Source organism: Rhincodon typus, chromosome 4, assembly GCF_021869965.1.
Source record: "Rhincodon typus isolate 14 chromosome 4, sRhiTyp1.1, whole genome shotgun sequence".
Classification (NCBI taxonomy): Eukaryota; Metazoa; Chordata; class Chondrichthyes; order Orectolobiformes; family Rhincodontidae; genus Rhincodon; species Rhincodon typus.
In genome coordinates this window covers 109,955,853-109,970,855 of record NC_063335.1, presented here as the reverse complement: position 1 = coordinate 109,970,855, position 15,003 = coordinate 109,955,853, and the positions used below count along the sequence as shown (strand labels likewise).

The following is a 15,003-nucleotide window of genomic DNA, read 5'->3' as shown; positions in this document are numbered from 1 at the left end:
TCTGTTCATGACAAACGACAACACCTTCTGGTCGTGAACCATTTCAACTTCCCCTTCCCACTCCCTGGACGACACCTCCATCCTGGGCCTCCTCCAGTGTCACGACGACAACACCCGGAAACTGGAGGAGCAGCACCTCATGTTCCGCCTTGGGATCCTACAACCCAGTGGTCTCAATGTGGACTTTACCAGTTTCAAAATCTCCCCATCTCCAGACTCATCCCATGACCAACCCTCCCTCTCATCCCCGCCTCCTTGACCTGACACAGCCTGTCCATCTCCTCTCCCACCTATCTGCTCCTCCCACCTCACTGACCAATCCCCACCACTGTGTACCTGCACTTACCTATCACCATCCCAGCTGCCTTCCCCACCCCTCCTCTATTTATTTCAGAGCTCCCTTCCCCCCTCCCCCATTTCTGAAGAAGGGTCCTGACCTGAAATGTCAGCTTTCCTGCTCCTCTGATGCTGCCTGGCCTGCTGTGTTCCTCCAGCTCCACGCTGTGTTATCTCTGACTCCAGCATCAGCAGTTCTTACTGTCTCTGAGTAAGTATTTAAGCATGATATCTCACAAGGTCCAAGTATAAAACACCCTTAATCTGTTTGAACAGAATCAGACAGGAAGTAGCAGAGGTTCTGAGCATAACTTTTTAATTATACTACAGTTTGTAGACAGTTTTTTGAAAGTGGAGAAGCCAACATAACATCCAAATTACTATACACTAGTTGGTCAAACATCATTTGTGGGAAATTCCTAAAATGCACAATTTGTATTAAAACCAGTTTTGTTAGTTGGATTAATCAAGAACAGTGTGAACGGATTTGTTAAGTCACATTGGACAAATATAGAGTTTTTGAAGGAGGCACCACTTTAGGTAAACAATGAGAGTGCAATTGAACAGGTGTACATGGATTTTTCACAAGGCATACAGTAAGATTAAGAGTCTTGTCAGAAATCAAATCAAGCATGTGGTGTGAGAGGGAACACAGCAGGCAATCATAGGGTTGGTTAGTAGGCAAGACTGCAAGTACACAAGATGAAAAAGGCCAATAATCTTTTGAATGTTATAAATGGGGCATAAAGTATATCAGAAGTGATTATTTTATATCAACCATTAGGCCATAGCGCTTCATGGAAAATTCAGTGAGGCCATATTAAATGCTCACTGTAGATTTAGGATGGTTCAGTTGAATGCTGAGTGAAATGAGGACTATAAAATCATGAGTGAATAGGAAAGACTTTTCACTTCCTTGGGGATTCAATGATGTGTTATCATTATCACTTGGAGGAAGAAATCAGTGCAATCGTTTTGTGATAAAGGTTCATAATATGTTGCATTGTTTCATTCTAAGATGGAGGGAATCCGGGTTGTAATTTTCAATTCTGTAAATATCTGACTTTTTTGTTAGAAAATACCAGGAAGTCCTTTGAAAGAACGCTAAAGACAGCATTTCCAGAAATCATGATTTTAACTGCAGGCAGGTTGCAATGGGGACCGTCTAGAGTCTGTTCATAAGTCGATCTGTATACAAGTCAGAACACAATACAGGACAATGTAAAGCAGCTGTTTGTAAGTATAGGAAATGTTTGTATGGTGGTCTTTAAAATTACATCCTGGATTGAATCGGGTTCATTCGTGTGAGTGTTTGTATGCTGGACATTCGTAAATCCCCTGGAAATGACTAGCAAACCCTCCCAGGAAGATATTGCTAAGCTATCTGCTGACTTGAGTTTTACAATGCTGACAGTAGTCCAGACACAGGTTAATTCAGAGAGAACAGCTCTACAGTGACGGATGTGTTGTCAGTTCAGCAGTCTCAAAACTAGGTTGGAACAGAAATCCCTAACTTGCTTAGAAGTTTATGTTTTTCCCTTGTGTGATAAACTTTGTGTTCTTTTGTGAAAAGTACACAGGCAGCTTCTTTGAATTTGACCTCCATGGTAAACACAAGAAACAACATGCCAGGGCTCATTCTGGGATCTGACTTGTCCAGAATGACTTTCAGCTGAGATCATAAATTTCTCTTTTAATAAAGATCAATCACAGATCATCGGACACATGGTCTCCTTTTGGACTGAGTTTTTAATGATTCTAAAACAAAGAATAGGAAAAATTAAAGTAAAAAATGCATGATTTTGATCTTGCATGGTGTGCACAATACTTAACCTGTCTTGTAATATCAGGCCTCAGATTTCTACACAAGATTCGCTTAAATCCTTAAGTTTTACACTTTTACACTAGGGACTGCCAAAAAGTTGCTATACTTTAAGGTAACAACACTCAGCCATATTGGATAATACTTGTGGAGAAAACAAAAGAATATCCTTCCAAATCCATGTCTGCTGCTACTTTGAAGATCAAAGGTGAGCAGTGCCTGAAAATCACTACCTACAGGCTTCTCTCAAAATTACACATCACCCTGACTTCACATGACACCAGGTTATAGTCCAACAGGTTTATTTGAAATCACAAGCTTTCCGATGTGATTCGGCAGATGTTGTGTAACCTCTGACTTTGCCCACCCCAGTCCAACACTGGCACTTCCACATCATCATCTGACTTCGAAGTATATTACAGTCTCTTCATTGATGCTGGGTCAAAACCTGGAACTCCCTCCGTAACAGCAGTGGATTCATAAGATGGACCAAGGGCTGGTTTGAAGTGAGCTGCTTTGAATTGATTAATACCATGGCAACTTGTCGAACTTAAATTCAATCAATAAAAAAAGTCTGGAATTGAAAAATTAATCACAGTAGTGATCGCGAACCTACCTTTTTGTTATTCGTTCATGGGATATGGGCGTCGCTGCCAGGTGAGCATTTCCTGCTGTAGAAGGTGGTGGTGGGCTGCCTTCTTGAACCACTGCAGACCACGTGCTGTAGGTAGACCAATAATGCCCTTAGGGAGGGAGCTCCAGGATTTTGACTCGGCAATAGTGAACAAATGGCAATATAATTCCCAGATAGGATGGCAATTCATTTGAGGGGGGGAAACTTAGAGGCAGTGGTATTCTCGTGTATTTACTGCCCTTGTCCTTCTAGGTGGAAGTGGTTGTGGATTTCTACAGAGCATCTTGTAGATAGTTCACACTGCTGCTACCAAGTGTCAGTGGTGGAGGGAAGGGTGTTTCTGGATGTGATGCCAAGCAAGTGGACTGCTTTGTTCTGGATGGCGTCAAGTCTCTTGCGTGTTGTTAGAGCTGCACCCATCTAGGCAAGTGGTGAAGCATTCCATCAAACTCCTGACTTGTGCCTTTAGGGAGCAAGGACTTGAGTTACTTGCTGCAGTACTCCTAGCCTCTGACCTGCTCTTATAGCCACTGTGTGTGTCCGGCGAGTCTAGTTAGGAAATCTGCCATCCTTTCCTGCTCCATCCTACATGTGATTCCAGACCCACAGCAGTGTGCTTTACTGTCCAAAGTGGCCTAGCAAGCCCCTCACTCAGGTAGTAAGAACTGCTGATGCTGGAGTCAGCAATAACAGTGTGAAGCTGGAGGAGCACAGCAGGCCAGGCAGCATCAGAGGAGCAGGAAAGTTGACATATAGTTGAAGGGCAGTTTTGCATCTGCTACAAAGGCTAGCCTTGTCAGCAATGTCCATATCCCATGAAATGATCGATTTAAAAAAAACCTCACACTAAGGCAACAGAGAGATGCAGGGCTCAAACCACTTTGGGACAGCGAGCAGGTTTTCTTGGAAAATTCACTCACAGGTGTAACTTCCCCCTGAGAGTAGAACTGAAGGAAATGGTGATGAGTGGCTCCTCCAGTCACTCAGGAACAAACACAGGAGAGGAAGCAGTTGCAATTGGCAGTAGAGGCAGCAGTTATAGAAGCATATCCTGGTAGTGAGGGAACTGCCAGGCAAGGATCAAGAACTTGGAGGCTCCAGTGCAAAGGGCTGGAGGAGAGGGGAAGGATTTGGAAAAAAAAACAAAAAAAATTCAGCACCAGCTAGTTTCTGCTTGAAGGGATTGGTTAGAGAGGGGTGGGGGGGGGGGGGGGGGGGGGGGGGGGGGGCGGTTAGTATGAGGCAGAGGAAGGCTCCAAGTTGATTTTGGTGGAAATGGGGAAGTAGTAAAAAGGGAGAAATGAAGAGAAAGTTTTAAGCCAAAAAAAAAAAAAAACTTAAGTCACTGGGTGTAATAAACAATCTTTAAGTTGTTAGGAGATAAATGTGAATGTAAGGAAAAACAAAAGCAAGTTTTAAATAAGCATTAAGTTAAAACAGAGATTGATGTTTAGAGATAGTAGGAACTGCAGATGCTGGAGAATCCGAGACAACAAGGTGCAGAGCTGGATGAATATAGCAGGCTAAGCAGCATCATAGGAGCAGAAAGGCTGACATTTCAGGCCTAGACCCTTCATCAGAAATTGATGAAGGGTCTAGGCCCAAAACATCAGCCTTTCTGCTCCTAAGCCTGCTGTGTTCATCCAGCTCTGCACCTTGTTGTCTCTTGATGTTTAGAGAGACAGTTTAAAAAAACCCAGTTCCTTCCTAGTAGTTTCCAGCTTTGTGAACAGATTCCTTACTAGGTTTATGACTACCTCAAAATCAAAAAGTATGTTTGGAGTGGAGTGATGGTTTTTCAGTTGCAGAAGTGAGTATCAGTTATTCTGAAAATAAAAACTTTTATGCTCCTGCTCTTGTGCCAAGTCAAACACTAATGTTTTGGAAATCACTACTTTCCTTGAGTTCTGTGACTTTAAATATCAAGTTGATTAGAAGAACTCATTTAAATTCTGCTCAAGAGTTGCATTATTGCCTACAATCAATATAAACAGAAAATATTACATCAAAATACTAAGTTAGCAAGAATGAAAACTGCCCCTGAAACATTAAGAGCCCTTGATATAAATTAAGAAACCCAGCTCTGTCAAGGCACAATTATTGATATATTCAGTATGTTGAACTTTCAGCACAAGCATTACTGAATTTTAATTAATTGAACCTAATACAAAACAGTCACCATTGTGTTTATTGATCTACAAAGTTACTTCCAATATTCATTGTTAATTACAATGGCAGAGTTCAAAATCTGTAAGAAACAAAGGCACTTAGGTGATAGACAAAAGTAACTTTAAATTAGAGTGTCACATCTTTTAACCCAGAAAAACCACTTATCAAATGTTGACAAATGCAAAGTATTGAACACTATCAATTGTTTCATTGAGCCTCATCCAGTTCTTCCTCATCCACTTCGAAATCCTCACCTTCATCAGCTGTTGCATCTTGATATTGCTGGTACTCTGACACCAGGTCATTCATATTGCTCTCGGCTTCAGAAAACTCCATCTCATCCATTCCTTCACCAGTGAACCAGTGCAGGAAAGCCTTTCTGCGGAACATGGCTGAAAACTGTTCGGAGATGCGTTTGAAGAGCTCTTGAATGGCTGTACTGTTCCCAATAAAGGTGGAAGCCATTTTCAGGCCCCGGGGAGGAATGTCACACACAGCCACTTTGACATTGTTGGGAATCCATTCCACAAAGTAGCTGCTGTTCTTGTTCTGAACTGCAAGCATCTGCTCATCTATTTCCTTCATTGACATGGCACCACGGAACACAGTGGCAACAGTCAGATAGCGTCCGTGACGTGGGTCGCAGGCAGCCATCATGTTTTTGGCATCAAACATCTGTTGAGTGAGCTCAGAGACTGAAAGAGTGCGGTACTGTTGACTGCCTCGAGCAGTCAGAGGGGCAAAGCCAGGCATAAAGAAGTGTAATCGAGGGAAGGGCACCATGTTCACAGCCAGTTTCCTCAGATCTGCATTCAGCTGGCCTGGGAAGCGCAGAGATGTGGTCACTCCACTCATGGTCGCAGACACCAGATGGTTCAAATCGCCATACGTTGGAGTGGTGAGTTTGAGAGTACGGAAACAGATATCATATAGGGCCTCGTTATCAATGCAGTAAGTTTCATCTGTGTTCTCAACTAACTGGTGAACTGACAAAGTAGCATTGTAAGGCTCAACAACAGTGTCTGATACTTTTGGAGACGGCATGACACTGAAGGTGTTCATAATTCTATCGGGATATTCTTCACGGATCTTGCTGATCAGGAGCGTGCCCATGCCAGAACCTGTACCACCTCCCAGTGAGTGAGTGAGTTGAAACCCCTGGAGGCAGTCGCAATTCTCACATTCTTTTCTCAGCACATCCATCACAGAGTCAACCAGTTCAGCACCTTCTGTGTAGTGTCCTTTGGCCCAGTTATTCCCTGCACCAGTTTGTCCTATTAGTCAGAGACAGGTACAAAGTAAAGAGAAAAATTCTACAGGTTGACTTAAGCCAATTAATGTTAGAAGTGCACTTCTGTTCGAGAACAAACCTATACAAAATCTCAAGTTACACTTTCATAACCAATAAAGTTGTTTTGTTCCAAGTCAACACTAAAACCAGTTTCTTCTTGCATCAACTTCTGTAGTCACATTTACATTAGAGAGGCTTAATAGCCAACCTTGACTCATTGGTTCAGCTGGTGAAAAGTGCAAGATTTGTTAATTTCATGTGGATTTTAAACATAGAAGGCAGGATGGATATGAGAGTGACATGGAATCCCAAGTCTATTCCACTCTGTGATGGAAGCTAAGTGAGTACAGGTACTTTGTGGGATGAAGTTGGTTACCTACAATGTCATCTCAACAGTTTTTGGTCTGTCACTGTTGGAAAAGTGAGTAATGAGTAATAACCTTTTGGAATATATTGTGTTCAACAATTCCAGACAAGTAATTAGAGAATGCAAAAATGCTAAGAACCATAGCAGTAACAGAGTGAACCTGAGAGTGAACAGCAGTAACAGGATAGATACCTAGTGAAGGGGTCAGGCAGAGCAAACATCGGGGTGAACAGCAGGATAAATACCTAGGTAGCAAGGTCAGGGTGAATCTGGGGTGAACAGCAGTGTGTTGGGACTTGGCCTCTTTCAGGAAAAGGAACAGCAGCAGCTGCCACCAGATCAGTGGCACCACACTAGCTCTGTTGTATAGCATGGGAGGTTGGAGTGTAGGCAAATTAGTAGTGATAGGGGATTCTTTTAGACTGCGGCACAGATAGACAATGCTTGTGGCCACAGCAAGACTCCAGGATGGTAGGTTATCCTTGACCCTGTCATCAGGGAGATGTCTCAGTTGGCATAGGATATTCTGAAAGTGGAGGGAGAAGAGCCAGAGATAGTAGTCCATATTACTACTAATAAAAAGTCAGAAAGAGACAAGGTCCTGCAAAGGGAGTTAGGAAGTTTAAAAATCAGGACCTCCAAGACTGTAGTGTTGGCATTATTTCCTAGCCTCACTGGCACAAGACACAGGAATAGGAAGATAGTACAGCTAAATACATGGCTAAAGAGCTGGTGTAGGAGCAAGGACTTCAGGTACATGGATCACTGGAAATCTTCTGAGGCACCAATATCCCAGCAGAGGTTTGCTAGTGCCACTTGGGAGAGTTTAAACTAATAACGGAGTGGGAACCAGAGCAGTACATCAGCAAGTACAATGACTAAGGCCAGTGAGACTAAGAGGAAGAACAGACAGGGAAGGGTTACTGAAAACAGCAGGATTGAAAGTTTGAGGTGTATGAGGAGTAAGGCAGATGGACCTGCAGCTTGGATTGATAGTTATATACAACTACGATGTTGCACCTATTACAGACTTGGTTGAGACAGGGACAAGATTGACAGCTTAACGTTCCAGGATTGAGATGTTTCAGGTGGGTGAGGCAGAGGGGGCTTATTGCATTACAGATAAGGAGAAATAAGGAAGAATATACAGCTGTAGGAGGGAGGGACACCTTGAAGGTCTCATCCAGCAAAGCCATAATGGATGTAGTTCATAACGAGGAAGGGCACAATCACTTCAATAGGATTGTACTACAGGCCTCCCAACAGCCAGTGGGCAAGAGGGGAAACAGATAGGACGACAGATAAAAAAAACATAACTGTTGTGGTGATTTTTAAAAACTTTCCTAGTACCACATGTTTGGATGGGGTGGGGGTAATTTGTTGGGTGTAATTTGTTGGGTGTGTTCAGGACAGTTTTTTGAAACAATATATAAACAGCCCCTCTTCAGAATGGGCCACACTAGACCTGGTATTGGGGAATGAGCCTGGCCAAGTGAGCAAAGTTTCAGTGGGGGAAGCATATCAAGAACAGTGACAATAATTCTGTAAGTTTAAAATTACCCATTGAAGAGGACAAGGGTAGTCTTCAGGTGAGTGTTAAACTAGGGCAAGGCTAACTATGACAATATTAGCCAGGAACTGGTGAATGTCGATTCAGGACAACTGTTTGAAGGCAAATCCACATCTGGCATGTGAGAATCTTTTAAAGGCCAGGTTCAGAGTTCAGGACCAGCATGTTCCTGTGAAAATGAGGGATAAGGTTGGCAAGATTAAAGAACCTTGGATGACAAAAAAAAAAAAAAAAGAGCATTGAAGAGAGGTGGTATGCACAACATTTAAGCTTGCAAGATGGATACAGAACTGACTTTATCATAGAAGATAGTATAGCAGTGGAAGGGAGTTTTTGATTGCAGATCTGTGACCAGTGGTGTTGCACAGAGATCAGTGCTAGGACTCTGCTGGTTATATCTTTATAAATATATAAATTTATTTGGAAGAGTGTAATGGAGATTTGGTGACCTGATGTTTGTGGATGATACAAAGATTGGGTGGGGGAGGAGAGAAGTTGTGGATAGTGAGGAGGATTGCCAGAGGATATAGCAGGAAAGAGATAGGTTGGAGGTTTAGGCAGAACAATGGCAGATGGAGTTTAATGCAGACAGATGAGGTGATGTTTTGGAGGAATGAATGCAGGAGGGAATGGTAGAACCCTTAGTTGCATTAACATAGGAGGATTTAGGCATACAGGTCCATAGTTCCCTGAAAGTAGCAACTTGAGTTGATGAGGTGGTCAAGGCATATAGCATGCTTGCCTTTATTGGTTGGGGCAGAGTATAAAAATTTGCAAGTCCTGTTGCAGCTGTATAGAACTCTAGTTCAGCCACATTTGGAATACTGCATACAGTTTAGTCACCATACTACCAGAAGGATGGGCAGGGCTTGGAGAGGGTAGAAACAGTTTACCAGTGTATTGCCTGGTTTGGGATATTAGCCATGAGGAGAGATTGGACAAACTTGGTTTGTTGTTTTCACTTAACTGAAAGGATGAGGGGTGACCTAACAGAAGTTTAAAATTAGAGGCATGGATCATTGGAATCTTTCCCCCACCCCAGGGTAGAAATGAAATTACTAGGGAACATAGTTCAAGATAAAAGGGTGTAACTAAAAAGTAGTGAGGCAAGTTTGTTTTTTTTTTTAAAAAAAAATAAATTAAAAAAGGGAGGCTGAAAAGTGCCTGAATGCACTGTCAGAGGTGGTGGCAGCTGTACAATAGCAACATATAAGAGGCATCTTGATAGATCTGAATAGACAGGGAATAGAGGGCCACAAACTGCCTAGAGGCAAAAAGTTTAAGTTTAGAAAAGCATTATGTGTCAGAGCAGTCTTGGTGGGCCAAAAGGCCTGTTCCTGTGCTGTATTGTTCTGAGTTCTTAGAATTTTATACACCAAATCAAAGCAGTAGAAACAGATGATGGAGGTTGGGTCCCTTTGAGGTTGCCCACAAGGTTAATACAATCATGGCTGATCAAGCTTGAACTCCTTCCCAATTCCCCTGCCCATTTTTTCCCCAAAATGGATTGCACCTAAGCAGTACTGCCTTTAAATTCTGCACAATTTTAAAGCCACACAATGCAGGAATAAGGCCATGCATACTTATGGGAAATTAAAGGCCACATTGCCACCCATGTCCCAGGCCCCAGGCATTCTGTTTTGTACATCCCTGGTTACTCAAAATTAAGATCAGAGTTTGGCCTGTAGCCATATGAGAGACATAATAGCTCAAAGGGTAGCAGGTTCCCTTCCCAAAGAAACCAGTGAACTAGATGCATTTGCTAACAAGTGACCAGATTTGTTGAATTCAATTTGCCTCAATGCCAAGGCAAGATTTGAAGGCGTTGTTAGTGATTGTAATATTAAGTAGCTATAGCTAAGTTAGTGTACCTACATCTCTAATTGGAATTACCCTTCCACAAAGCAGAATGAGATCAGGTCCTCACCACATCAGGTAAACACAAATGGGACTTTAGACATTGCAGATTGAATTCCACTTTACAATATTGCTATTCCACAATCAGACAAACAATACTGAAGAGGATAATCTTGGTTTTCCTGTTATTTGCCTCTTCAGCTCTTAAATTATCTGAACTCCAGACAATAAATCACAGTCAGTTGACCGAGGTCACAGACACACTGCTGAACAAGCTGAACAGTACTGCTGAGATCAGCCACACTTTTCAAAAAAAGAGAGTGGTCTACAGCTGGAAAATAAAAACAGTGTTGTGGTCATTATAGCTGAATCATCTCATTGCACTGGCCAACTGGTTTCCACAGCATGTCTTTTCAGAAATTGTGTATGCTTAAGTCCTCTGGTAAAGTTGTGAACTTTTACCCCAAAAAAGTGGCCATCTGCGTTCTACAGGGATAAGATTTTAATACATCACACAGACTAAATCCTACAAGCCACCCCCACCACCACTCCCATGTGATTCTTATAAAAAGAGGCCAAGTCAAGCTACAACAGCTGCCACACTGCAGCCTGAGTCTTCAAAATTGTGTTTTAAGCATAAGCTTCAAAACATGAGGGTCAGAAGCTCAAAGTTCTGCCTGCAGGCATAAAAAATCTGCATCATTCCTTTGCAGTTATGTCATTTGTACTTACACTGATGCCTATATTTGTAGAGAACAGAAAGCAAGACTCCACCTCCAGAACACAGAGCAGTTAATTGGTTTGGAGATTCTCTGTGCTATGACCCACAGACATTGTGCAATTTCAACACAAGGTGGCCAGGTCATCATTGACAGTTTAAGATCCTGTAGGATACCATCCTGTCCAAACAGGACTGTCCCCCATTTTCAGTGGAGAAAGCTCAGACTCATTACAAAATAATAAACTCTTGCCCATTTTAGAGATAGGAAGTTGCCATTTTATATTCAACTCACTTAGTTTATACATTGTACAGCTTGTGGGCTGTGCATTGTTCTGATGGTGTAGAATTTTAAAAAACTGCTACTGGAGGTTAGAATTAGAGACATGACAAATGTGAAAATAAATTCCCTTATTCCAAATTTAATTTACTGCATACTTTTCTTGAAAAGCTGTGTTTAGTTTCATGTTCCCAGACATAGTATGTCATGTAATAGAATATTAACTTCACCTCAATGAAGATTAATATGTCTCTCCTCCCCCTGCCCATGATAAAAATCAGAGGTAAATACTGTTTTCTATCATAGTTAGAAGTGGAAGCTAAACTGGACCATTATTTTAAAAAGCAACAAATTGCAGATGCTGGAAAATCAGAAATTGCTGGGAAACTCACTAGGTCTGGCAGTACCTAGGGAGAGAAAGCAGAATTAAGGTTTAAAAGGTCCAATAATTTCCACACTGTAGGGATTCTATGATCCATGAACCCTTCTTCAGAACTGTTCCAAGTTCTAGCTCACCGGAGCCGACACATTAACTCCTTTCTCACCATTATTTAAATTGGGTTCTATTTCAGATTGCTTGGATGGAGAAGGAAAACCTTACTAGTGAAAACAACTTGGACCTTTAGTAACTAGAACCTATTTTAAGTAATTCTATAGATCTATACCAAGCCATTCAGTTTTGTATTTTAGTCAACAGAAGATTAGAATGAAGCAGGTGAATTAACACCAGTGTGGACCCATGGGCTGAGTGGCCAGTTTCTACACTGACATTGTATATAATATTGAGCAGTGACTTTTCTGCTGTCATAGACTCTTGTATAAGAGCCAATTTGTCCATTGCTCCATTGCTAGCTCTTCTGATCAAGCTAATTTTTTTGGGCATTAGCGTGTCATTCAAGTCAAACAAAGCAATTCACCAACGTGCTCTGGAATAATGCAGCAGGTACTGCAGCACTGGTGGAGGAAGCAACAGTTAATGTTTCAAATTTGAAATCACACTTACCTAAACATTAACTGTCTCTCTCTCCACAGATGCTGCCAGAGCCTGTTGAGTTTCTCTAGTATTCAATGCTTTTATTTCAGCTTTCCAACATTCATAGCATTTTGCTTTTATTAAGTTAACTCACCATCTGGATTTGGATTATAAATGGCTATTCCTTCACTGTCACTGGGCAAAAGTTCTGGCACTTCCTTCCTAGCAGCACTGCAGGTATTTCTAAACCAAGGGCTGCAGTGATTTAAGAATTCACCCTTGAGCACAATAGGATTGGGCAATGAGTGTTGGCCTAGGCAGGAATGGCCACATCCCATGAATGCACAAAAGGAAGAAGATTTGCAGTAAAGACTATCAGGAATTGATACAAGACTAAGTTATCGCAGATGAATTTGTACAGAAAACAAAAAGCTTCTGGAAATCAGTTGATTAAGCATCATACAGACTCCGTGCTCTCCTGTGGATACTCCCTGACCTGCTGTGATTGCCAGCATTTTTTGTTTTCTCCAGGAATTAATATTCTCAACAATACTTCCAAAGCCACTCTAACACAAGCTAAATTGTAGTTATTTTCTAATCAACTTGTTTAGATGTGGTATGATACATCTTTGGAACTGGTGGAAGTTGAACCCAGACGTTGCTGTTCAGAGGCAGAGACACTAGCATTGTGCCCCAACGACCTTACAAATTAAGTTACAGCAACTTTCCACCCATTCCCCACACCCTGGTGGTATGTCTGTCTCTACCAACTTCTGGTCCTATGATTTTCCTAACTCCTGGCAGTTTGAGAATTTTGGGAACTGTGATCATTTCCTTACACCCAGGTACATGTAGTTTTCTGACTGGGAAGGTTTTTTTTGGGTGGATAAGAGCACTTTAAGGAAGACTACAGCAAATGACTGTAGCAATATGTCATTTGTACAGCAGCATTGCTAAAGATCAGTGACACACAGATTATTCACTGAAGAGCATGACTCTTATGGCGCAGCGGTAATGTCCGTACTCCTGAGCCAGGAGACCCGGGTTCGAATCCCCACCTACTCGAGCTGTGGACTATGACAGCCCCTGAGGAAAGTATTACTTACCGAAAATGAAGTTATCGGGTCTGAAAAGATGTCCCAAACTTCCCGATCGGACACTGTCCATTGTCCCCGGCTCCAAGTCCAATAAGATGGCCCTCGGAACATATTTCTGCGCTGAAAAACAAATCAGATTCTTTTAAGAAAGGAAGAGTTAGAGTTTGAAAAATGTGTGATATGAAAAAAACGCGTCTCTCCACAACACAGGCGGTAGTTTTATTCCCCCCCCCCACGGAAGGTGGTGTGTGTCAGGAATGAAACGAGCTCGAGTTAGGATTTGGGGCGCGGGCTAATAGAGTGAACTCACAGGTCGCTTCGTTATAATAGACATTAATCCTCTCCAGCTGCAGGTCAGAGTCTCCGTTATAACTGCCTTCAGGATCGATCCCATGTTCGTCACTTATCACCTCCCAAAACTGGGGGGAAAAAACCAAACAGGCAAAAGTTAACGTCAAATGAGAAAGTATTAAAAAAGCTGGGGGGGTGGGGTTGAAGCTTATCTTTCTCTCCTTATTGAAAGAGGGCCGGTCTGATTTTAAAGACTTTTAAGGGATCTAATTAATCTTTTCACTGAGTATCTCTGTGGCGAATACACTCGACCATGTCGAGGATAGAGACAGCTGCAAGTCCAGTCCATGCCACTCCCTGCGCTCAGGGACTCCCAGAGAGAGACAGAGACAGAAAAACTAGTTGGAATAAAGAGGTACAGACTTCTTCTAATCCCGCTTTAAAAAAAAAACAAAATCAGAGCAACTGCTTCGGAATACAGCTCCCCATTTTATTTCTTTTATTTATACTGCCCTCTTCAAATCTACCACCAAAGCCTGACTGAATTTACAAAGTCCCATAGGGACTTAAGTAAGGAGATAGGTCAGGGGGGAAAAAACCTACACACACAGACGTCAATCGCCTTCCTAAATTAAACTGGGGGTGGGGGGGTACATATTCAGTAAGTCAACCCCAAATGAATCCAGATAAGACAGATTCTGTTCCACACTGAGAATGCAAAAGGATCCACCTCACCTTGCTTCCAATCTGGTTGCCACATTGTCCGGCCTGTACGTGGACGATTTCACGCATTGTGCTGCTGAAGGTATTTTAATTTTTGTTTGCCCTTTCCTCTAGTGTTTCTCCGTCAGCTTTTTTTTTTGGCCCCCTCACCCCCGGCTCAATGGCCTCCCGCCGCCTCTCGCCCTCCTTTATAATGCGGGCAGCCCTTCTTTCCTCCACCCCCTCACTGAGGGCGGGACACATCCGAATGCCTGCCTGCCTGCTAGTGCTAACTTTTATTTCAGTTAAAGAAACATCTTCGGTCTGGAAACAGGATTCTCTGTCTGTTTTTCGAGACGGAATTCCAGCTTTTATTTGAGTTAACGCCGGAATTAATTCCCCATCGGGTACCATACTCATCCATTAGCACTTTCCTCCAATTCTCCAATTGCGCAGAAGTGATAAATTTAATTGAAAACAGTGCAGAAAGAGGCTCTTCAGCCCATCGTGTCTGTCCCTGTTAGCTGATTGACTATCCCATTCATGTCAACGCCCCTCCCTCCACAATCTCGAAAAATTCTCTTTTCCAAGTACCTTTCTGTTTTCAAAGTTGCCATGGAATCTGCTTCCATCAACTTTTCAAAGAGTTTAAGCCAAATAGCTGAGTAAAATAAGTTTCTCCTAATCTCCCCTCTTCACATCTATCTGTAATTCTCAATCTGTGTCTTTTTTGATTTGGACTCTCCTGCCAGCACAGTGATATCTTCCAGTTGTAGTCAGAAAATTATTGAATGATACAAAAATCCATCATGTTCATTTATCAAGAGTTCAATTCATCAGCTAGTCCCACATTCCCTTTCCCCACCCAAGCCCTGACCAGAGATAGTAGGAACTGC

At 42.3% G+C, this 15,003-nt stretch overlaps 1 protein-coding gene across 1 annotated transcript; it reads right to left on the bottom strand.

The window, feature by feature from the left end:
• Positions 1 to 4,959: 4,959 nt before the first annotated feature.
• LOC109919686 (tubulin beta-5 chain) lies at positions 4,960 to 14,425 on the bottom strand. Its single transcript, XM_020519717.2, has 4 exons — positions 14,141 to 14,425; positions 13,425 to 13,533; positions 13,124 to 13,234; positions 4,960 to 6,235 (listed from the first exon to the last, which is right to left on the bottom strand). The coding sequence occupies exons 1-4, from the start codon at positions 14,195 to 14,197 to the stop codon at positions 5,169 to 5,171; spliced, it is 1,344 nt and encodes a 447-aa protein (XP_020375306.1). The 5' UTR covers positions 14,198 to 14,425; the 3' UTR covers positions 4,960 to 5,168.
• Positions 14,426 to 15,003: the final 578 nt, after the last annotated feature.

What these genes read in the sequence shown, in the direction of transcription:
- LOC109919686 (XM_020519717.2), bottom strand. Translation starts at nt 14,197, where the DNA reads ATGCGTGAAATCGTCCACGTACAGGCCGGACAATGTGGCAACCAGATT. An exon ending in CTATTATAACGAAGCGACCT is followed by an intron (nt 13,235 to 13,424) that starts GTGAGTTCACTC and finishes TTTGTTTTTCAG; the next exon opens with CGCAGAAATATGTTCCGAGG. An exon ending in ACCCGATAACTTCATTTTCG is followed by an intron (nt 6,236 to 13,123) that starts GTAAGTAATACT and finishes TCTGACTAATAG; the next exon opens with GACAAACTGGTGCAGGGAAT.